Raw genomic sequence first — 23884 nt, 5'->3', positions numbered from 1 at the left:
TAAAGGATCCGCCTTCCAATGCAGGGGACACGGGTTCGATCCCTGGTCGGGGAACTAAGATCCCACATGCCGCGGGGCAACTAAGCCTGCATGCCACAACTACTGAGCTCACGGGCCTCAACTAGAGAGCCCGCGTGCCACAAACTACAGAGCCCACACACCCTGAAGCCCACGCACCACAACTAGAGAGAGAAAAAACCCGTGTGCCACAACTAGAGAGAAGCCCGTGTGCCCCAATGAAGACCCGACGCGGCCAAGAAAAAAATACAGAAAATAAATAAATAAAATAAATAAAATAAATAAATAAAAAACAGGACATTCTCCTACATAGCTACAACATCATTATTATAACTAAGAAAATTCTCCAATTGCCTGAGAATATCTTTTATGGCTGCTTTCCCCTCCACCCAGGGTCTAGTCAAGGTGCAAACACTTCACTGGGTTTATGCCGCCTTAGGCTTTTTTTTTTTTTTTTTTAAGTCTAGAACAGTTTCCCCTCTTTTTGTTTTTTCACAGGATTTTTTTTTTTTGGAAGTGTCTAGGCCAATTATCTTGTAGGATATTGCACATTATGGATTTGTCTAGCCGTTTCTCCATGATTTGATTCAGAGTAAACATTTTTGTCAAGAATCCTCTGTTAAGCTTTTATTGCATCACACCAGAAAGCACATAATGTCAGTTTGCCTCATTATTGGTGATGCTAATTTAACACCTGTGTAAGGTGGTGGCTGCAGCTCTCCTGTGTAAAAATACATTTTACCCCCCAAAATTAGTAAGTTATTTGTGGGGCGATACCTTGGGTCCATGTATACATCCTGACCTCCAAAACAGGAAGGTTTGTTTTTCTATACACTTGTCACTTTTTCAGACTGCAGGACTTTAGAAAGAAAAACATCCTCTATCTCTTTGAATCTGAGTTTCACAAGCGATATTAATATCTCCCTCCAGGGCTCTGGTAAGAATAATGCTATACACTGAATTGTGTTCCCCCCAAATTCATACGTCAAAGCCCTAACGCCTAATGTGATGGTATTTGGAGAAGGGGCCTTTGGGAGGTAATTAGGGTTAGATGAGGTCTTGAGGGTGGGGCCCTCATGATGGGATTAGTGACCTTATAAGAAGAGACACCACTCAGCTTGCTGTTTCTCTTTCTCTGTCTGTGCCCCGTGAAGACACAGTGAGAAGTCAGGAAGAGGGGTCTCACCAGAACCCATCCATACTGACATCCTGACCTCAGACTTCCAGCCTCCAGAACTGTGGGAAAATAAATGTCTGTGTTGAAGCCACCCACTCTGTGGTATTTTGTTATGCCAGCCCCCAGCTGACTAAGATAGATTAAGTGCTAAAACCCTCATGATGATCTCTAGGACATTATTTGACCTAGAAAAGGCTAATGAGTGTAATCCAGTTCTTTTCTATAATCTGAGATTGTTTTTTTTCTTGAATTGCCAAGGAAAAGGGCGGGGCTGGGACAGTGAATAAACCACTCATAGTCCTCCTCCCAGACCAAACTTCTCAAAGACAGGGGGAGTGTTCGAGGACCCAGCCAAGCCACGGACACCCTGACACTGTGGCCTAATGCTGGCCCTTTGGCCCACAATGCAGGTGTTGTTGGGACAGACGGAACTTATATGTTTGCAACTTACCACCTCTCGCCAGCTCTAAGACCCTGGGCATGTTATTGGGCTTCTCTAAGCTGCAGATTCCTTATCTGTTACAGGAGGATATTAACTGTGCTTGCCCATAGAACTGTTATGAGAATTAACTGAAATAACATATTCAGACTGCAGGCTAGCATGTAGTAAGCACTCATTAAACACAGGAAAGTATTAGTTATTAAAAAGAGTGGTAGGGACTTCCCTGGTGGTCCAGTAGTAAAGAACCCTCCTTCCAATGCAGGGGACGCGGGTTCGATCCCTGGTCGGGGAACAAAGATCCCACATGCCGCAGGGCAACTAAGCCCGTGCGCCACAACTACTGAGCTCACTTGCCTCAACTAGAGAGCCCACGTGCCGCAAACTACAGAGCCCTTGCATTCTGGAGCCCGCGTGCCACAACTAGAGAGAGAAAACCCGCACACCACAGCTAGAGAGAAGCCCGTGCACCACGATGAAAGATTCCGCATGTCTCAACAAAGATCCCATGTGCTGACGCAGCCAAAAAAATAAAAAATAAAACAAATATTATTTTAAAAATTTAAAATTTTTAAAAAGTTAAAAAAAAAAGTGGCAAATGACCAAAAAAAAAACCTCAACACATCAGAAAAGGTCAACAGACTCCTTAAAAGCTACTGATCTGGCATTTCCCTATGTTGGGAATGAAGGACTGGGGACCCTGGCATGCCTCTTCTCCTCCTGCAGAAACCAGGGAGACAGGAAATCTCCTCCACTCGGAAATACCGACAGCAGCGTATAAGCAGACGTACTGTGATCCGTGTTATGAACAAAATAAACAGAGAGCCATTACAGAGGTTAATGCTGGGGAAGGGAGTCTGTGGATGGGGATGTCAGAAGCAAACCTCTCAGAGGACATGACCTGAAGGAAGAGACTGGAAGGGTGAGAAGGAGCCAGCTGTGCAAACAGACCAATAGAAAAGCTTCCTAGGCAGGGGAGCAGCAATTACAAAAGCCCCAAAGTGGAAAGGTGCGGGGCAGGAGACGGGAGCACGATGTACATATTCAGTGCATCTGGAGCCTAGTGAATGAGAGCCTGCAATGAGGTGGGAGTGGCCAGCAGGGGCCTGACCACGTGCGGCTGTGTGGGCTATGGAAAGAGCAATGGGACAAAATACACATAACATAAAACTTACCACTTTAACCATTTAAAAATATACAGCTCAGGGGCATTAAAGACATTCATACTGTTGTGCAGTCATCACCACCATCCATCTCCAGACCTTTTTCATCTTCCCAAACTGAAACTATCCATTAACCAAGAACTCCCCACTGCCCCCAGCCACTGAAGGGCTTTCAATAAGAAGACAGGTAATAAGTCTGGCATTTTGAGATGACAAATGAATGAACGGAAATGGAATGAAAATGGTAGATGAATCATTGTAAAGCACAAGTAGGAGCCGGAAAACAGTAGAGAGGGTGGTGGTTTGGACAAAGAGTGGAGATGAAAGAAAATAGGTAGATCTGAGAAACACTGAGAGGCAATAGAGGCAAGACTCTGTGTGGCCATTCCCTCTTCCCTGTAGTTGTGTTTGTGGGTGTCCTGGGGCGGGGGAGGTACTCACAGCTGACCTGGGAGCCCAGCTTGTGCTCCCAGACGGCGTGCAGCTGCTGATACTCCTGCTGCGCGAGCTCCAAGCGCTGCTGCTTCACCTGGTAGATCTCCTTTTGTGCACTCAGGGCCTCCTGGGCCACCACCAGGTAATCCTTCAGCATGTGCTCCTGCTCCCGCCGCCATTGTACCCGGGGATCCTCAATCTGAGTGGTTTCTGGAACAGACCCCAGAGACCCTAGGTTAGCACCTCACAAATGTCTGTTGAGTTGGTGGCCTGTAGAATCTACTACCAGAAAACAAAAAGCATAATAAGTAGAAAAATCACAATAAATGTGAATGGGTTAAACTTACCTATTAAACAACAGAGACTCTTCCTTTGGATTAAGCAAACAAACACACACACACACAAACCAGGATCAGTTTACAAACCTGAAGTCAGTCTGTCTGGGAACAGCCAGAGGAAGGACCAGATATGAGTTCTAATCTAGACAGAGAGGCTCAACAACATTATAGACGCTTAAGGTCATTCATTTTGGCAAAGAGTAAAGGAAAGTAAAATAACTGATATTTCAGAGGATATGAAGAAATACTGTGTTGGAAATGTAAATTAGAACAGCCTTACTAGAAGGTTATCTGACCATGAAAATCAAGAGCCTTAAAACATTAATACCCTTTGTCCAATAATTTCTCCTGTAGTAATTATAAAAAGCAATAAATTCAGGCAAAAATGCATTTGTATAAAGCCATAATAATCATCAAGCACTTATTTAATGTTTACTCTATGCCAAGCACTATTCTAATTACTTTATATCTATTTACTTCTCCAATCCTTACATTAACCCTATAGGGAAGATTCTTTTATTACCCCCATTAAACAAAAGAGAAAACTGAGACATAAAGAGGTTAAGTGACTTGCTCAAGGTCACACAGGAAATAACTGCTCAAATAAGTATGCTATATTTACATAATACACTAAAACAGCCATTAAAAATAATGTCTTCGAAAAAAATTTTTAAAAAAACAGAAAGGTGCTTATGATATAAAAGTGAGTAGAAGTACTGGGTGCAAAACTGCATAAATAATTTTGTATTTATCAAAATACATATGTACATTCTCAAAAAGATTAGGAGGAAACTTAGCAAATTATCAACAGCAGATATGTCTTGATGGTAGGATGCCTTTTCTTCATTATTTTTTATTTTTTAAAATTATGTGTACAATAAATATGTATAGTGATAACTTGGAAAAAAGTCAGAAGACAAAAAAATTTTTTAAAAAGGGTAGCTGGCAGCTGAGCAGATGTCAAAGAGGTCAAAACCATGTCCAAGAATCAATGCCCGTTGACTGTCAACTCCTCAGTCATTTCCCAGTTGGTGGGTGGGGTAAGGGGCGACTAACACACCAGAAATTGTATAATCACAGTCATATGGTGAATCCAGCCTGTAGATAGGTTTTGCTTAGCCCAAAGAACTTTATTAATTTTGAACTGATTACTGGTATGTAAAAACAAGGAGATTTATTAAAATCCTGATCTCTGGTTTTTCTTTTCTTTTCTTTTTTTATTAATTAATTTATGGCTGTGTTGGGTCTTCGTTTCTGTGCGAGGGCTTTCTCTAGTTGCGGCAAGCAGGGGCCACTCTTCATCGCGGTGCGCAGGCCTCTCACTGTCGCGGCCTCTCTTGTTGCGGAGCACAGGCTCCAGACGCGCAGGCTCAGTAATTGTGGCTCACGGGCCCAGTTGCTCCACAGCATGTGGGATCCTCCCAGACCAGGGCTCGAACCCGCGTCCCCTGCATTGGCAGGCAGACTCTCAACCACTGCGCCACCAGGGAAGCCCTCTGGTTTTTCTTGATCATTCAGAAGACATGGCCACTGTGGGTCCACAATTTATCTGCTTCATTCATTTACGTCATGTGTGTGGCTCCTGAGGGATTTGAGTCTGTACCTCCTTTTGCAGTCCCTTTAGCTCTCAATCCTCCTGAATAGGCCCCAGTGAGTATTTCCAATGAAAGAAAGAAGGGACGGGAAGAATAATCAAAGAGGTAGTAGCAGGGCCACGTTCTCATGCCTGCCAATAATCACTGTGTTACAATGGGCAGGCTGCTTGACCCCTCTGAGTCTACTTTTCTAATCATAAAAGAGGATAATGGGCCCTGCCTCACTGCTTCCCAGGAAGCTGTAGTGTACTTACACCCAGGTAAAGTAAACAAATGATGGTGAGAGTAAAGCCAAAACTATTCAATTCTTCAAGCTCTCCTCCTCCCTTTTTCTGGGAAAGAAAACAAGGTGTGAAGATGGCTGGCAGGGGCCACAAAATTGCTTCCCACAAAGAAAGCTTTGCAACTCTTCAACCAAGTAAGAGGGAGGAACACTTGTAAGAGAAGAAAAAAAGGGGGAGGAGAGAATTTACAAAGCTGGGCTGAAAGACTGTGGGGTCCCATTTCCCATCAGCAGATGTGGATTCCCTCAGGGTTAGGGACTCCTGGGTTCCCCTCAGGGGCCCCGCACTTCTGGCTGACACGGGCCACAGAAAAGAAAAGAAACATGGCCAGGGTGCAGATGTTTTTTAAAGTTTGTCATTTTTTAAAAAATTTACATTTTTGGGAAAAATATTGAAAAATACAAAAAAAGAAAAATCTCACAATTCCACCATTGCAAATTCGTAAAGTAAGAAATGGGAGTTTAAATCTCTCCAATCCTACATCCTAGAGGTAACTGCCGTTAGGAGTCTCACACACTAACAGATATTGCCCTCTGATTATATACAAACCTGTTTATACATACATATCTACACACATAAATTTATTTTTAATGTAAAGTAGCCCATGTCATGTATATTGGTCTGCAATTTGCTTTCATCTCCAAATGATATATCATGTTCATTTTCCCTTATAGGTACATAAAGATTTACCTCAATTTTTAATTTATCCTTTTTTTCATTTGTACCATTGCTTTTATTTATTCATTTATTTTTTACTTACCTCAGTCATTTAAATGGTTGCATAGTATTCCATGGTATGGTACTAACATTTATTTATGATAGGGCTTTACTGGTCTCCCAGACCACTACCAGGAAACATCTGGATTGTTTTCAGTTCTTTTGCTACCACAACCAATGCTGTAGTGAGGATTCTTAAAAACATACTTCTATGAACGTGTGCTATTATTAATTCTGTAGTGTAAAAAGAGGAATTCCTTAAAAGAGGAATTACTGGGTCAGTGGGTATACGCATCTTAAATTTTAACAGACACTACCAAATTATCTTCCCAAACGTTGTACCAATTTTTATTCTCACTGACAGCTTTATGAGAGTGCCTTTCCCCCCAGACTCTCAGCAAAATTGCTTTAAAAAAAAAAAAAAAAAAAAGTTTGGCACTTCATCCAGTACACTGGGTCCAGTCAGCATATTATAATTAGCTATGGAGCTTCAAAAAACAAAAATAAAAACAAAAGCCTGAATTCTGCCCCCAGAACATTTAACATCAGAGTTTCCAAGAGTAGGGCCCAGGCACTGGCAGTTTTAAGCTTCGCCAGGTAACTGCTGTGCAGCCAATGTCTAAGAACCCCTGTTTGCATAGTAGAATCACTGGGGGAAATTTTTTAAATCCCGATGCTCAGATCCCACCCCTGGACCAATTAAATCAGAATCTCTGGGGATGGGAAGGAGGCAATGGTGACCCGCAAAGCTCCCCAAATAATTTCAACATATCACCGAAGGTTAGACCTGCTAAGAGGTGACAACACTGGTGGGCTGAGCAGTCACAGAAGACGGCAGGCAAGGCTGGCAGGTGCGATGCTGAGCTCCAGATAGAATCACCTGCCAGAGGGCTAGCTGAAATGCTGGGTCCCTGACAAATGCCCTGGGGCATCCCTGGATGGATCCTCCCCATGGTGTTCTGGGTTTAATCTGAGAGTGGCGCCCTCCCTTTGGAGGCCGCACTCCTTGGAGTATAAGAGCACGTGAGAGCCTTAATTGAAGGCTGGCTTGGCTACCATTTTTGGTGACCCAGGCTTTCTTCTGCAGCACAAACCAACACAGATAGATGGATGCACAGAAAGACAAACACAACCCACGACCCCACACAAGAACACTGGTTTCAACCTTGTTGCATGATGGAAATTACCCCAGAGATTTCCATTTAATTGGTCTGCAGTATTAACTGGGCATCAACACCTTGTTTAAATCACCTTCATTAAGGCGTAATTTAAATACAATGAAGCACAATCATCTAAAGTGTAGTCTTGGATATGTTTTGACAAACGCATACACCATCAACTACCACTTGTTATCAATGTGTAAATGGTTCCTTTACCCTGCAGTCCTGTGTCAGTCACTTCCACCCACTTCCTCCCTCCGGTTCTGCCTTAGAACTTCATGACAATGGAATCAAGCAGCATGTGCTCTTTGGATCTCACCTCCTTCACTTGGCATAAGGCTTTTGAGACTCATTTAGGTTGTATCAGTTGTCTCTTTGGATCTCACCTCCTTCACTTGGCATAAGGCTTTTGAGACTCATTTAGGTTGTATCAGTCGTCCATTTTTTGTTATTGTGGAATAACAGTCTATTGCATGAATACAGCATAATTCACTTTTTGATAAACTTTTGGGTTGTTGTTTGAGATTATTATGAATAAGGCTGTAATGAACATGCGTGCACAAGTCTTTGCAATGTCTGCATTTCGCTTAGGTAAAACTATCTAGGGGTGGAATTGTTGGCTTGTATGTTAATTATATGTTGAATTTTATAAGAAACTAAAAAACTGTTTTCCAAAATGGTTGTTCTGATTTACATCCTCACTAGTAGTGAATTAGAGTTCCAGTTCCTCCACGTCCTCCCCAACCATTGGTACTGTCGATCTTTTTCATTTTTAGTCATTACAGTGAGCGTATAGTGGTACCTCGTTGTAGGTTTAATTCCTATTTCCCTAATGACTGATTATGTAAAGCATATTTTTATGTGTTTATTGGCCATTTGTATGTCTTCTTTAGTGAAGTGTCTATTTAAATCTTTTGCTCATACTTTTTATTGGGTTGTTGGGCTTCTTACTATTAAGGTGTAAGGGTTCTTTTTATATTCTTGATATGGATCTGCTGTCAGATATATGTATTGCAAATATTTTCTCCTTATCTGTAGCTTGCGTTTTCAGTTTCTTAATGGTCTTTTGAAGAGCAGAAGTTTTAATTCAATGAAGCCCAATTATTATTACTTTTTTCTTGTATGCTTAGTGCTTTCTGTGCCTTGTCCAAAAAACCTTTGCCTACCCTAAAATCTTGCAGATTTTCTCCTTAGTCTCCTTCTCAAAGTTTTCTAGTCTTAGCTTTAATGTTGAGGTCTGTGGTCCGTTCTGAATTTATTTTTACATATGGTGTGAGGCGGGGGGAGAAGTGGAGATGTATTTTTTTCCATGTGGATACCAGTTGTACTAGCAACTCTTGAAAAGACTGTCCTTTGGGGGCAGCTCCCTAGGTGGTTGTAAGGAGCTGTGCTAACTGCTGTTCATCCTGAACTGGTCACACTCTGAGGGGTCCTCCCAAGCCCAGCCCCTTCTGCTGACACTCCACTTCCTTAAGTCCACCTCACCGGAATAGATAACTTTACACCTGGGCAGGTTCTTAGCGATGTCCTTGGCCAACTATTTTTGAGTTCTTGTTTTTATGAAAGCTAAACATGGACATAGTTTCATCATTCAGCATGTCACGAACTCAGCTACACACAACAGCATCCCTCTGTCCCCTTCCCCCCTCATGCCCCCTCTCCCCAAAATGCAGCTACTTCCAGTAAACATTTAGCCAATTGAGCGCAGCCATCATGGAGACCCAGTTCTTCAGCCTCCCCCAGGCTCCAAACCTCTACCTACAAACACACTTCACACTCACTCTCCATAAAGCTCACACATTCACTGCACTTCACACATCCCTCACCCCACCGCCTCTACCCATCACACGCCTGTTTTCTACACGCACCACATGCGCACCCACATGACTAACACTATTGAATTCTCTAACAGCTTGAACAACAATTGTCTTAAAAACAGCTGAACATCTGGAGAACGTCCAACCTTGTCACTATGGAAATGAATGCAAATGAAAAACAATGAAGTAACAGTTTAAACCTGTGATGAATTTATCGAAAAGTAACTGGCCCCATACTGACTGATGAAGGTATGAGAAAAATAGTACCCTTATTGCTGTGGCAATACAGATTGACACGATCTTTTAGAAATACTTATCAAACTAGGAAGAGGTACCAGAAGGCTCACGAGTGTTTATAATCTTTCAGTTAGCGATCCTACATTTGGAAATACAACTCCAGGAAAGTATCATAGAAGAAAAAAGCAATATGCATAAAGATTCTTCCCCTAGTGTTATTTATTTATAACAAACAAATGGAAAGAACCCAAAAGATCAGCAATAGGGGGGTATTATGGTACACTCATTTTATATGTTAAAATGTATCAGTACATCTATTTGACACATTAAAAATGACAAATATGAAGACTAGGTAGCATCTCTCAAATATTCATGACATAGTATGAAGAGAAAACAGCAGAACACACAATTTGATCACTGATTAAAACCATCTAACCATGCTGGATGTACACGGCAGTGGGAAAACTGAATACGGATAAATGAAATAATGAAAGCGGGTTATATTTTGGAAAGAGTTGTCCATATTTGCTGTTTCCAATGCCTCCCCTCCGTTTTTTTTAGACTCACTCTAGTCAGGCTTTTTCCCCTAGTCCTTGTCCAAAGCTGCCCTCCAAGTCGGGGTCACCAGCGTCACAGGGGTTTGCTAAATCTATCGGTCAATTCTCAGTCCTCTTCGTACTTGATCTGTCAGAAGCATTTGACAGGGTTGACACCTCTCGCCTCGGTATGCCTCCTTCACATGGCTGCCAAGACGCTCTCGCTTTCCTCCCATCTTTCCGATCACTCCCCAGAATCATGACTGGTTTTCCTCTTCTCTGTACCCTCCTCCTGTCTGAGGACCCCATGGCTCATTCTTTGATTGTCTTCTCTCTGTCTTGACTTATTCCTTTGGTGATCTCATCCAGCTTCATGTCTTTAAATACTCTCTATATGCCAACAACTCCCAAATACACATCTTCAGCCCAGATCTCTTTTCCAAACACCAGATTCCTACATCAAACTGACCAGCGACACCTTCTCTCAGGTGTGTAACAGGCATGGAAGATGCGACACATCCCAATGAACCCTTGTTCCTTCTTCCTAAACCCACTCCTCCTGCAGTTTTCTCCATCCAATAAATGGCAACTCCATCCTGCCAACTGCTCAGGCCCAGAGAGGCTCATTTATCCCATTCTTTCACACCCCACGTGCAATCTATCAGGAAGGCTTGTTGGCTCTATCTTGAAAATACCTCCAGCTTCAGGCCACTTTTCACCACCTCTGCCACTACGGCCTTGGTCTGGGGCACTGTCCTTTGTCACCTGGACTATTGCAATCATCTCTTACAAGTCTCCCTGCTTCTGCCCTTGTTCCACTAAGGTCTATTCTCAGCAAAGCAGCCAGAGTGACCCTTTTAAGACATAAAACAGGTCACGCGCCACTCATCTGCTTAAAATTTTCCAATGGCTCCCACCATGTTGAATAAAAGCCTGAACCCTTCAGGTGGACCACTGCCCACACCCTGCTGGCCTGATGCCCTTCTCCTCGCTTCCTCACGAATTCTGCTATATGCACACCTGCGTCCTTGCCATCCCTCAAGCGAGCTAAATGTGATCACGCAGTGGAGTTTTTGTTCGATCAGCTCTCTCTACTCGAAACGCTCTCCCCACCTCCTTCAAGTCTTAGCTCAAATCTCATTTTCTCGACAAGGTCTTCTTCCTGAAGACCTTTACCACTGTCCCTCCCCGCCACCCACAAAGGCACCCCAGCACACCTCAGCCCCATGCTCTGCTTCCCCTTTTCCCATAACACTGATAATTTTCTAAAATACTACATAATCTGCTTACTTATTCTGTTTATTTTCTGTTTCTTCTGCCAAAATGAAAGTTCTGTAAGGACAAGGATCATTGTCAGTTTGAACTCTCACGTACCCCACGCTCCCAGAACAGTGCCTAGAACATTGTAGGAGGTCAATAAATATTTGCTGAATGAACGAACGCTGGATGGTGGATTTAATTTGTTGCTCAATTCTATTGTGTCTAGAACTCTTAAGAGAGTAATTTCAGTCAGTGGACACACAGAGGATTGGTCTGAGCCCACGGCTCTGAGTGCTTGGGCCTCGATGGTCACATACATACCGCATCTGTATCACTGGCTCCGTCTGCGGAGGTGGTACCCTCCGTCCAATGAGAGCACCTTCCAGCCAAAAGAAAACCAGTAGCCCGATAGCTGGTAAAACTACCAGAGAGAATTCTTCCTATTGTGGTTCTCATTTACTCACCTCCCAACACATACCCCCATTTCTGCCATCATCCCCTCCAGAATAAACTCTGCCACTGCATGATACTCCATCCTTCTATCTCTCCAGCAACTCCCAGAAGCACCTGAAAATCTCACTCCCACCATCAGATTTTAATGAAGGGGATGCACTCAGCAATTACAAACAGGAAAGGACTGATTAGGGGTTCTGTACATCAGTGTTTAACCCAGCATACCGTGCAGCCCTCCAAGCATTAACCTCATTCCCCATACATACTCAATTAGGCATATTTACTTCTCATTATCCCGTATGCAATCATGAGTGCTAATAAAAACCTCGGCTACCACCAACAATGCAATTAATGCCATTAGCCGTCTCTCAGAAACTCTCCTATGCTTTGGTGCCAACAATAGTCCGCTCATTCACCCACTTGGTCATGCATTCATGCACGTATGCCCTTTTCTATGTAGCAAAGGTCAAGTGCACACCTACTACGTGCCTTACCAGGCAAAGGCCTGGGACTAGACAGGTGAATTAGACATTGTCCTGCTCTAGAAGAGCTAGTCTCGGTAGGTAAATGGTTATACTACAGAGCGATGAGGGGCACAGCAGAGGTATGACCAGGTGCTACTGAAACCCAGAGGAGGAAGTGGATGGAGAAGCCCAACTCCACTCCCAGCACCAGTTCAAATCCCAGCTCTGCCATGTTTTGACTCTGAGTGTTGAGCAGTCGATTTCTACCTGTGAGTCCCATTTCTAAGGTGGGGATAATCACCCTAGCATGCCACAGGGAAGCTGGGATGATTGAATGAGTGATGTCTCTCCAGTTCCTCTCCCAGCACACAGCACAGAGTGCACACTCAGGAAACAGGGGCCACTGGGATTTGGCGCCCTAATCTCAACCTTCAGACACGTGCCTTTGCATCCCATTTTCCTCTTGCCTGAAAGGACAAAAAGGAATCCCACAGTTCAGAAGGTGGAGAGCGAGACAGAAACATCGTCTTTCCCCTGTACACGTGAACAAATGGGGCAGCGAATTTCCGAGGACAGGAATAGTCTTGGCCGAGAAGGTGCGTGATGGATGAGGCCCAAATACACATCAACTCTCCCCGGCTGGGGTACCTCGACCTGGGTTCTTCCACCTGTCAGACAACATGCTTCTTCCTGTATCAACCTATGCCTCCATCACAGTCACAGAGACAAAGACACTAAGAATCTTCACTCTGGGTCAGGATACCTGGAGCACAGATACGATGTGAGGGTGGGCTGAACGGTATGATGGGCTAGAGGCACATACAGTCAGACCACTCCATGACAGACACATACGTGTGCATGCTGGCTGCTGGGGACCTGCTTTGGGGGCAGTGACTGCTCCAAAATGGTCTGGCAATGACAGGGACACATCTACCTTATATGAAAAAAAATCTGTATGCGTGGAAATCAATATATGTAAAAAAAGAATATATGTACATATACACGTAAACACACATGACTGGGAAATTTCTGGAGTGATACACAAGAAATTGATAGCAGTGGTTGCCTCTGTAAAATCGGGGAGACGGGTTGTGAGAGGTGGAGTTTTAGATTCTATTTAAAATCCTTCTGAACTGTTATTTATATATGAGCATACTTTATCTATCTATATCTACATTGACATCTCTGTCTAACTCTATGTGAAACAAAACACAATCTGGCTTCATGAGTCCCTGCTGGTAGCTCTTCCAGACTTGGGGGCTGGGCAGGAGGTAGAGGGATGGGCAGAGGAGATGGGAAGGGAGGACGGCCAGGAACTTACTGGTGTTGTGGTCTATGAAGTAATCTCCAACCTGTGGGTCGTACGCCTCTTCCCATCCCAGCGGCAACTCATCACTAATGCAGTCAGCAAAGGTGAGCGGTTTGGTGTACCTGGCAAGGGAGAGGAGAAACAGATTCCATCAGCCCACGGTCCCCAAGACCCCGCAACATGTAGCTGCTCTCAACCTCCCTGCTCCTCTGCGCCGACCCACCAGATCCAGAAGCTTTGCACTGTGACACCAGCTCTGCTGTCCCCGGGAAGATGAATGCATAACTGAAGCAGCAGGATTAGAGCACCTGGGAGGGAGGCGGTGAATCTGCTCGGCTCCCAACTTTGCCACAAACTGGGGAGTGATTTGAGCAAGTCACCTGCCTTCTCTGGGCCTCTGTTCCTGCATCTCTAAGTGAGGGGGGGTCACAGGAAAGGGCTCGAGGGTCAAGTCTTACTTCCGGACTCGAACTCCAGCCCTCTCTGGCTGCTCCACCTGCAATTCACTTGTCCACCACAGCCCCAGCCATCCCCCCGGCTCTAGCCCATGTCTGTCCTACCTCCTTCCCCTCTGGAAAACTAGCTTACTGCAGCATCTAGAATAGCAGATGTTCCCTCCTTGTGAGTTTGGCCAAAAACCGTATTTCTTTGCTTCCTGGGCCGATTCCCAAATGCCTGTACCCACTGCTGTCCTTCCCTGCAAAATCCAGGCCAAACTGATCTTTTAGCGATAACCACCCTCTAAGTCACCATATTGTGGGGAGTGAGGTGGCAGTAATCACCCAGTCTTGGTGGCTAAGTCAGATGGACAGACAGACAAATCACCCAACGAAACAAACAAAGGTTTTTCAAGGCTGGAAAACACCATAAACCCTTGGTCAAGCACTTTAGCCAGCGTGCAGGGAGCCGGGAATCTAGGTACACAAAAGTCAGCCTGAGTGGCGCCCCCAGACGGCCCCTTTGGTTTTTCCCCATAGCTGTATCTGCCTAAAATACATATTCTAATATTCTCCGTCTCCTGTCTGCTCCCAATCCCCTCCCAATTCTGGAAGCCCGGAAGGCTCGGCTTCAACACTCTTTAGACAGATTGGCAAACTGACGTACAATGGGACAGGAGGAAAGATGAGTGGGACGGGGTCTAGGATTCCTGATCAAGAACTTCCCTCCAAGCCGCAGGAAATGACTCTCCCATCTTGTGCAATCTCCTTCCCTCTTAAACCCACTCCAAATCAAGCTTAAAGCAAAATATGTGGGGAAAAAAGAAACACTGCAAGAGCCCCTGGTGGATAGACCTGGTGTGTTCATGTGCCACTATATATCTAGGGTCTGGTAGGCTAAGAAAAGTATCTATTGACTGGAGGAATGGATAGTCCCAAAGCTTCTGTTAGTCAGTAATTTACTGCTGTATTGTGGGAGACAAAGGATGAGGCAGAGGCGTATATGATATGCAACAGACTAAGCCCTAGCCAATAAGGATTCAATAAGCATTACTTACCAGCTGTGTGAGTATGGCAACTTACTGTCCCTCTCTGAGCCTCAGTATTTTTATCTGAAATGTGGGGATAATAATAACTCTCCAGGTTGTCAATGTTAAATAAAGTCACGTTTGTAAAAACATTTAGTGCAGAGGCTGGTGCAAATGGACGCTCAAAGAACATTCTTCTCTGCTTCCCAGAAGGGGAAACTGAGACTAAGAAAGATTAAATAACATTCTCGATGTCCATAACAATGACAAAGCTGGGATTTCAAGCAAGGCACTCTGTCTTCAGAGCCCCTGCTGTGAGCCAAAAGGTTCTCTTGAAAGTTGACATCTTCAATGCATCTCCTGAGCCCCACGCAAAATTACAAGCCACCGTCTTGGAGTAAAAGAAGGAAGAGGTGGGGAAGACACAGGTGATTTCCTCGGGTCAGAAGGCACTTCATTCAGGAGCACCTTTGCCAACCTGGATAAAGTTTCCGCAAAGCTGTCTTCAGCCCACTCCACCACTCCACCCCAAGCCCTGCATAGACTTCAGAAACAAAAGACCATGTCCCTCAGTACTCCTCCTCCTCCTCAAACTACTGTAAATGATTTGTTCCCACTTCCTGATGGAGAATGAAGACCAGTGACCAACAGCCAAATCTCATCCAACATCATTTCATCTAACACAGCTTTGAAAAGGCCTCTGAAGGAAAACTCCATACAGAGGTATACTCCTCCACGGCAAGTGACTCTATTACTGAGGACAGATAGATCTGGGAGGGAACAGGAATGCCTGAGCCAACCACAGTCAGACCTTTGTTTCTGACTCATTCCTCTCCCTGGGCTCAGCCCTGAGAAGCCCCACCTGCCAGCCTGGCTGGGGAGATGGGAATCTTGTTAGTTATACTTTGCAACCTAGAAAATCAAGAAGATAAAAGATACATCTCCTCTCCACAGCTCCCTGAATCCCTGTGTGGATCAACACCTTTCAAAATTCTTCCCTGGGGATGAATTAAATGATTTCATCAATGGTGCGTCTAAGCAACAGAATCTTATGTTCCCCACGATCGGTGCTCAATAAACATTTGTGGAATGGGTGAATATAATAACGAATACCTAAGAACAAAAATTAATGGTGTGTTCTATATTTTGCCAACATGGAAGGATGCTCTTAACATACTATGAGGAAAAGCAACATTGTTGAACAAGATATATACAATGGAATATTACTCAGCCGTAAAAAGAAACGAAATTGAGTTATTTGCAGTGAGGTGGCTGGACCTAGAGTCTGTCATACAGAGTGAAGTTAAGTCAGAAAAAGAAAAACAAATACCATATGCTAACGCATATATATGGAATCTAAAAAAAAAAAAAAAAAAGATACTGATGAACCTAGTTGCAGGGCAGGAATAAAGGGGCAGACAGGTAGACCTAGAGATTGGACTTGAGGACATGGGGTGGGAGGGCGAAGCCAGGGCTAAGTGAGAGTAGCATCGACATATATACACTACTGAATGTAAAATAGTTGGCTGGTGGGAATCAGCAGCACAGCACAGGGAGATCGGCTTGGTGCTTTGCAATGACCTAGAGGGGTGGGATAGGGAGGATGGGAGGGAGGCTCAAGAGGGAGGGGATATGGGGACGTGTGTATGCATATGGCTGATTCGCTTTGTTGTGCAACAGAAACTAACACAGTATTGTGAAGCAATTATACTCCAATAAAGATCTATTAAAAAAAAAAAAGCTACAGGATACTGTTACAGTATATGATATTTTGCCTAAAATGCATATATGTTTGTAGAAGAGGAACTGGAAAGATATACATTAAAATGCTATCTTGGTATAGGGATTTTAACATAATTTAACTTTTTCCTTTCTAATCATTTTTTTAAACTAGTTTCTCTGTAATATTCCTATATCAGTTGGAATTAAAATATTTAATAATGGCTAAATCTAGGCCTAGAAAACAAGTTACGTACATATCATGTTCCCTCTCTGGGCCACAGGCACTCTTCCTTTATTTTACCAGTGAGAAAACACACCCAACGTCACGGAGCTGGCAAACACCAGAGGTATAACCTGAAGCCCCATTGCCTGACTACAGAACCTGAGCTTTGCTAATAAAAACTGACAAGACCAAGGGAGTCTCAGAACAGTCTGGAGCACAAAGGAAGCTATGCCCGAGATACAGATGATGAAGCTGGGCAGGGGGGAAATCTGAAGCAGGCAGACAGCACCCAAGCTGCGTCCTATTTGCAACTTCAGTATTCTATATCTTGGTGCAAAGCTACGCAATACACTTGGATAATGCACGACTGCTTCATGGAAAGACAACTGTTTCACAGTTACCACGACAAGGGATTCACTGAACTCTGTGTGTGAGGATGGGGACTGAGGGAGGAGCGGCAGGTCTAAGACACCCAAAATGCATCACTTTTCCAGAAAACCATTAACTCCACTGATTGTTCCAGGCTTGGACATCAAGAATTCAGACCTGAAGTAAATGTTAGATACAAGTATCAGTAATGTACCCGACATTGGATATCCTACCAGGGCTGAGATGCTGATTCCTGCCTACGGTGAACACAGACATCGTGCCCAACAGGGATAAAGAAGAGGGAATCCAGGGGACCCAATGTTAGACGGAGGGGGCAAGAGGAGAAAGGAAGGCTTTGGGTTTGATATTCAGGCTTCCCTTCAAAGCGATCATGGAAAAAAAACCAGAGGGCTGATATCCAGGCTCCCAGAGCTCTTCCATGGGAAAGAGAAAAGCTTCTATTGGAAGACTATGCAACTTACAAGAAATCTGGACAGCAAGATTCTCTCTGGAACAAATGCCAAGAGGGAGATGAATTATTCAGTGTGCAGAGACGTGTCATTCAGAGAATCAGGATGAAGAGAAGCGTTTTTAGCTGCACAAGGATTTAAACACACACACACACACACACACACACACATACATATATACATGTGCACACACTTCTCTTCCCAGAGAGAGGAACTGTCCGTTTAAACCAGTCTCCCCTGGGAAACTGTGGGTGCTTCTCTGGCCTGCAGTGCTTCCCCTTGGGCAAGTGCCAAGAATGTGAGCTGGGAAGAGATGTCTGCTTTCAGATGTGGCCAGGCCTTGGGGGCCTGCCTGCAACTCCCAGCCCCCATCCCCTGTTGAAGCGATTCGCCCCAATCCAGCCCGGTACAGTCCCTTCCTCCAGCCTCCAAGTCCTGGGCCGCTGAAAACCCAGATCGTGAAATCAAATGACCCAAATGCCGGAGGGGTGAGAGGGAAGGAGGGAAGAGCGCCAAAAGAGAACTAGTTCTGCCTCTTCTTAATTACAAATCTCTGAAGGAGCACAAACATTCCTGAATGTTTCACAACAGGCTCTCCTGGAAAAAAAGGGGCCCGGATGTGTTGCCTTGGAGACAGGTAGGGTCCTGTGGGATCACCTGTCCAGGAACGCAGGCCCCTCGTCCTCTTTCCAGCTCCACATCGCCACGGCTGGCATTCAGTATTCAGACAGCGCGTCTTTTCTAAGGAGGCAGCTCAGAGAAGGAGCAGAAAGCCTTTTGCCAAGTCTAACACTGGGTGGTGATTCTCTTGGGACTGAAGAACGCGTAACATATCTTTCATGTTCCTAGTGCTTCCCGAGCAATCTGAACGCTTCCCACAGTAACCTCTTTATCGCCGTCCAGCGGGATGCTGGCCCCCCCAGACCGTGCTCTCTCTGAGGGCCAACTGGGCGGGATCGCTTTCTAAAGGGCCCTGCAGACTGCATGCCAAGAACTGTCCAAACTTTCAGCCGAACCTCTCCTCCCAGCCCAGGCACAATGGCCAGGCCGGTTCTTCCCGCCCCGGGGTGTTTCACACGCATAGTTCCCATAGCTCAGGATTACACAACTCCTGAGGACACTCCACCACCGGACCGCGGCAGAGCCCCAGTGCTAAGCAGCCCACACCTGCAAGGCTGGGGTGGCCGGAAGAAAGTGCAATCTTTGCAATTCTCCTTCCTCCCTTTAATTCGGTTTGGTGCAAACACCTTCATTCATTCCTTAAACAAATCTGGGGATGAAAAAAAATCACCATCTCCTAGTTGGTGAGGACGGCTGAGCACATGAACCACAGCTGAACCGGAGCAAACACCCAGCTACAGAAGTGGACGAGACAGACAGGACCTTGCCCTTACACTCCCGTCAGGGAGACACCCCAACCAGAAAATGAATCCACAGGATCATTTCAGAGACTCATGCTATTCAGAAAAGTACAACAGGGTAGTGGGATTTTGTGTAAGGGTGGGGCGGGGAAGGGCAGTCAAAGGAAGCAAGGGAAGCTTCTCGGAGGAGGTGATCTTGGAGGGGAGACCAGATGGTGGGAAGCAACAGGAACGGCCAGTACAAAGGCTTTGGGGAGGGATGATGGTGTGAGGAACAGAAAAGAAAGCCACGTATCTTCACGTTAAGAGTGATGAACTGGAGGTAGAGTGGGCAGAGGCTGGGCTTTTGGGGCTCTGGGGTCCCCGTTAAGACTTTGAGCGCCGCGCCACCCTAGTGCCGAGCTACAGAAGGCGACCCAGAGAGGCTCTCTGACTCACCCTCTCCTCAACTCCTTTCTCCCTCCTTTCAATCAGGCCTCCAAGCAACAAGAATTTATTGCGTGGGCTTCCCTGGTGGCGCAATGGTTAAGAATCTGCCTGCCAATGCAGGGGACACGGGTTCGAGCCCTGGTCTGGGAAGATCCCACTTGCCGCGGAGCAACTAAGCCCGTGCGTCACAACTACTGAAGCCCGTGCGCCTAGAGCCCGTGCTCCGTGTAACAAGAGAAGCCACGACAACGAGAAGCCCGCGCACCGCAACGAAGACCCAACGCGGCCAAAAGTAAATAAATAAAATAAATACATTTATAAATAAAAATTAAAAAATAAACTCAATCAGGCTTTTAAAAAAAAAGAAGAATTTACTGCATGGACACAACAGCCTGGTCCCACGCCAGACACGACGAGGGCTAAGACACTTGAATAAGCCTTGTTTCTGCCTTCGAGAGCAGAGGGTCTGGCCAGGCAGCCGAGGCTTACACTGAAAGCAGGGAGTGGCCCATCCCTGTGACAGCACGTATAGCGGTTACGCTACCTTGGACTGTGAACCCCAGGCAATGAGAGGATGCAGGGATAGTTAATAAGATGCTAGGTCAGCTGTGCAGATGTGAAAGACCAAGGGGGTGGGAGAAGGGAGAGACTGAGACGACGGGGTGTAGGCGGGGGGAGGCTGGAGAAGGAAGTAGTCCAGGGAAGACGGTGGTGGGCTTCACGGCTAATGGGGAGGCCCGGTCGTTGCTACCCACAAAGGCTGTGGAATTGATGCTGGGCTGAAACCCACTCTGCTCCGTCTACAACCACAGGTGTGTTACTTAACCTTGTTAGGAGTTTCCTTCTCTGTGAAACTTAGACATTCCAATCTCATAAGGATGTTGCAGGGATTAAATGAGATAACCCACGTAAAGTGCTTAGCACAGGGCCTGCCATGTAATAAGCCCTCAGTAAATGCGGGCTGTTAACAGCTGAGAGACTTCTGCGCTCTGCGCACCGTGAGAATTGTGTCATCTCTCATCTCAAGTCGGTCGGATGTGTTAGCTATTATCATATCATCGTCATCATCATTACTGTCCCCATTTTTCAACTCGAGAGATACGAGTGGTGGTTAAAAAAAAATCATAAGCTCTAGAGGGGTTGCCATGCAGGCGCCATCACTTACTCACTCTGTCCACTTGGGCGTGGACCCTAACTTGCCTGAACCTGCTTCTCCATCTGTAAAGTGGGGATGTTCCGAGTGACTACCTGCATTAAATGAGCTATGCTTGAGCCCACGGCACACAGGGCTCGACCAACATCACCTGTTCTTATCAGTTAGGTTTTATATCCCTTTCCATGATGAGGCAAAATACTGGTTCATGCTAATAGCCAACAAGCCTTGCACTGTATTCCACCGCCTCCTTTCCTGGAGGACTTGGGACTCTGGTTTTTTTTTGGGAAATTAAACCAGAGAGAGTTAAGAGGTGGCAGCTGGATTGGCTTTGGCTCTCAAAATGTGTTCTCTGAAGGAGGCATTTACACCAGGAATTTCCAAGTTTTCTTTCCCTCAAACACTTCCGTCCCTCTACCCTCAAAACACCTGTCTCGACATTCTGGTCATTCGACCCCCAGACTTCCTTGCTTCCCTACTTTGGTAGGACTGGTTTATCCAGAAGCTTTCTTGGTCTAGTCACTCCCTCTCATTCCTGGCATTCTCCTCTGGGGAGGGAAAGTTCCAGACTGTTCCCCCTACCCCCTTCTAGTCTTTAACCCAGGCTTCCACAAACCAGTGGCTTACCTCCTCCTGCTAAATCCTGCCTTCACTCTGTCCCCCCGAACTGAGTTCTTGGGATCACACACCTGAGCCTTGGGCCTGTTCCCTTCCTTCGTCTCCATCCCCATGTCTTTATGCCTACTCATCCCTGGATACCCTCCAGCTCACTGACACAGTGGTGATTCTGCTATTCCTCTGCATCTCACTTGCTGGGATTTAAGATTAAGATTCTGAGAACCAGATCACGGATTAGCCTAGGCATGGCCAACTGACTACTGGGTGGCCAAATTCAGCTTATAGATATGTTTGTCTGTCTACCACAGTGCTGTGTTTTAAGAATGGAGCTAGCGTGCCTTTTGGAGGCAGGTACTCTCTAGCTGCACGTAGTCCCCACTGCTCTCTAACATCTTTCTCCTGCATCTTGTCTTATCTAGAGGCAGCACAGAGTAGAAATTAGGAGCACAGAGCTTTGGAGCCAGACTCCTTGGGCTTACATCTCGGCTCTGCCAGTTTCTAGCTCTGTGACCTTGGGCAAGATACTTAAACTCTATTCGGCTCAGTTTTCACACTTGCAGAACAGGAGAAATAATAATACATTGATTGAGCATGGATTCTGTGCCAGGAACTGTTCCAAGCACTTTACATATGTTAACTCACTTGGTCCTCATAACAACGCTTTCAGGTAAGTACTGTTCAAACCCACCTTACAGTGTTCTTTGAGGATTAGATGAGATAATGGATGAAATATCACTTTGGTATATAGTACGTGCTCAATAAATGTGAGCAACTCATTATTATTTTCATTGCTGTCCAAATGAGGACCTGATGCAGGGGTATTAAGGAATGTTAAAACTGAGTGTGATATCTGGGATCTGACAAATCAACTCCTTGTTTTATTGGTGAGAAAACTGAAGTACAGAGAGAAAGACTTGCCCAGAGCCACCCAAGGACCCAGTGGCAAGGCTGAGACTAAAACCTGGGGACCAACCCCAGGCCTGCATCACACTCATGACACCAAGAGATCAAGTCAGCCTGGTGCTGAGTTCAGCTCCATCTGAGATACAGCAATCATCTGAACAGGCTTCAAGAAATAGTTATTGATAGTATTGTCCTGGGCTAACTAACCCTGTTATACTGGAAGGAGAATTATCACTGGGCCAGAACCCGTATGAAACTATGAAGTTCCCATTCATGGACAGACAAGGTTGGGAGATGGGCCCTTCGTTTTGCTTGTTCCCTTGTTGGAGGGTAATTCTCTTAAAGCCCAGTACCACAGCAGAACAAAGCACTGGGTATACATGTTTGCCCTTCACCCAGCTCCATTCTCATTCCCGAATTGGGAGTTAGGCTAAGGAGGTTCTGTGCCCTATAGAAAGGGCCAACAGAACCAAATGGGACTCCCAGTTCCATCTTTCTTAGCTGTGTAATCTTAGGTATTCCTTCCCCAGCTCTAAGCCTCAGTTTCCCCATAGGTATAAAGCAGTCAAGAAAACCTGCCTCACGGGGCTCTGGTAGCACTGAACGAATTAGTACATTAGGAACAGCTCAATAGAGCCCTTGGCATGTGGTGCTGGGCAGATATGCAGAGCTCCTCCTTTTTGTATTTATGACCCTGAGGGCACTCAACCCCCAGCTTTGCTCCTTCCCAGTCCCAAGAGCTGGGTTTCCAAAGGGTCCTCCCAGGTGCTGGGCTGTCCAGGAGCTTCCAGCGTGATGGACAGAGGCCAAAGCCACCCTTCCCTGGAATCTGGCCATTCCTGTTCCTTGAGCTCTGACCCTCACCCCAGCCATGCAGCCTGAGGAGCTGATCCTTCTGGAAATGGAACTGGCCATGAAGGCTTCTCTGGGATCCTGACCTGTGGCTCCTTCCATGACAACACAGTTTAGGCAGAGCATTGGAAGGGGAGTGACGAGATCTGGGTTTGAATCCTGATGTTGCCACCAGATGAACCAGGCCCTTGGGGAAGGCACCCACCCTCTCTGGGCTTCCCATCTGTAAAATGAGGGAGCTGAGATGTAGCATTTCTAAGGCCCCCTTTGCAGCTTCAACATTCACAAGTCTTCTATCTTGCCGGTCCCCAAAGTCAAGGGCATTGTGAGGCTGCAATGAAACAATACATCTTTTGCTGAAGGTCAATTAAGTACTAGGCACTGGACCATATGCTCTATGTGAAATAAATCATGTCCTTTACCTTCACAACATTTCTGTGAGGCAGATACAGCCGCCCTCATTTGACCAACAGGAAATTGATGCTTCACAGTAATGCAATAATAATAATAAAAGCTGAATTTCATTGAGTACTTACAAAGTACACATAGACTCTGTTTCAACGATTCTGAGCTGCACATTTTAAAATACATTTTAGCATCTCCGAAACTGGGATGTGTGTTAGCACTGCTGACATCTTACGACACTGTCAGCTAGGCTGCGGTCCTGATGGAGCTGTCACCGCCCGTGTGTGCACAGACATCAAAGATGTCATGGGCTTGGGATAAAATCTCAGAGACAATAGTGGAGCACTTTTAACCCCTAGGAACCAAATGATTGTGGGGAAGGGTGGAGAAGGCAATGAACAGACACGTTTAGCAACATTCCCAAAGCAGGACTGCAAGGGAGGCTACCACTGCATAATTGCCACGCTGGCTGCAGAGCCCAGCACCGGAGCCTTTGAGCTTCTCTGTGGGCC

The 23884-nt window shown here is 45.6% G+C and overlaps 1 protein-coding gene across 2 annotated transcripts in view; it reads right to left on the bottom strand.

Annotated features, from left to right (window-relative positions):
• The window catches only part of WWC1 (WW and C2 domain containing 1), a 149369-nt gene that overhangs the window by 62350 nt on the left and 63135 nt on the right, over nucleotides 1-23884 (bottom strand). For both annotated transcript variants that reach the window (XM_068534595.1, XM_068534596.1), the window contains exons 2-3: nucleotides 13415-13524; nucleotides 3239-3442 (exon numbers count right to left, since the gene is read on the bottom strand). In XM_068534595.1, coding sequence (XP_068390696.1) covers nucleotides 3239-3442; nucleotides 13415-13524 — 314 coding nt within the window. The remainder of the gene's footprint in view (nucleotides 1-3238; nucleotides 3443-13414; nucleotides 13525-23884) is intronic.

This window comes from Eschrichtius robustus, chromosome 2 (assembly GCF_028021215.1).
Source record: "Eschrichtius robustus isolate mEscRob2 chromosome 2, mEscRob2.pri, whole genome shotgun sequence".
In the NCBI taxonomy this organism is placed as follows: domain Eukaryota; kingdom Metazoa; phylum Chordata; class Mammalia; order Artiodactyla; family Eschrichtiidae; genus Eschrichtius; species Eschrichtius robustus.
Note: the sequence above shows the minus strand (reverse complement) of the source record. Positions and strands in the feature narration are given on the sequence as shown.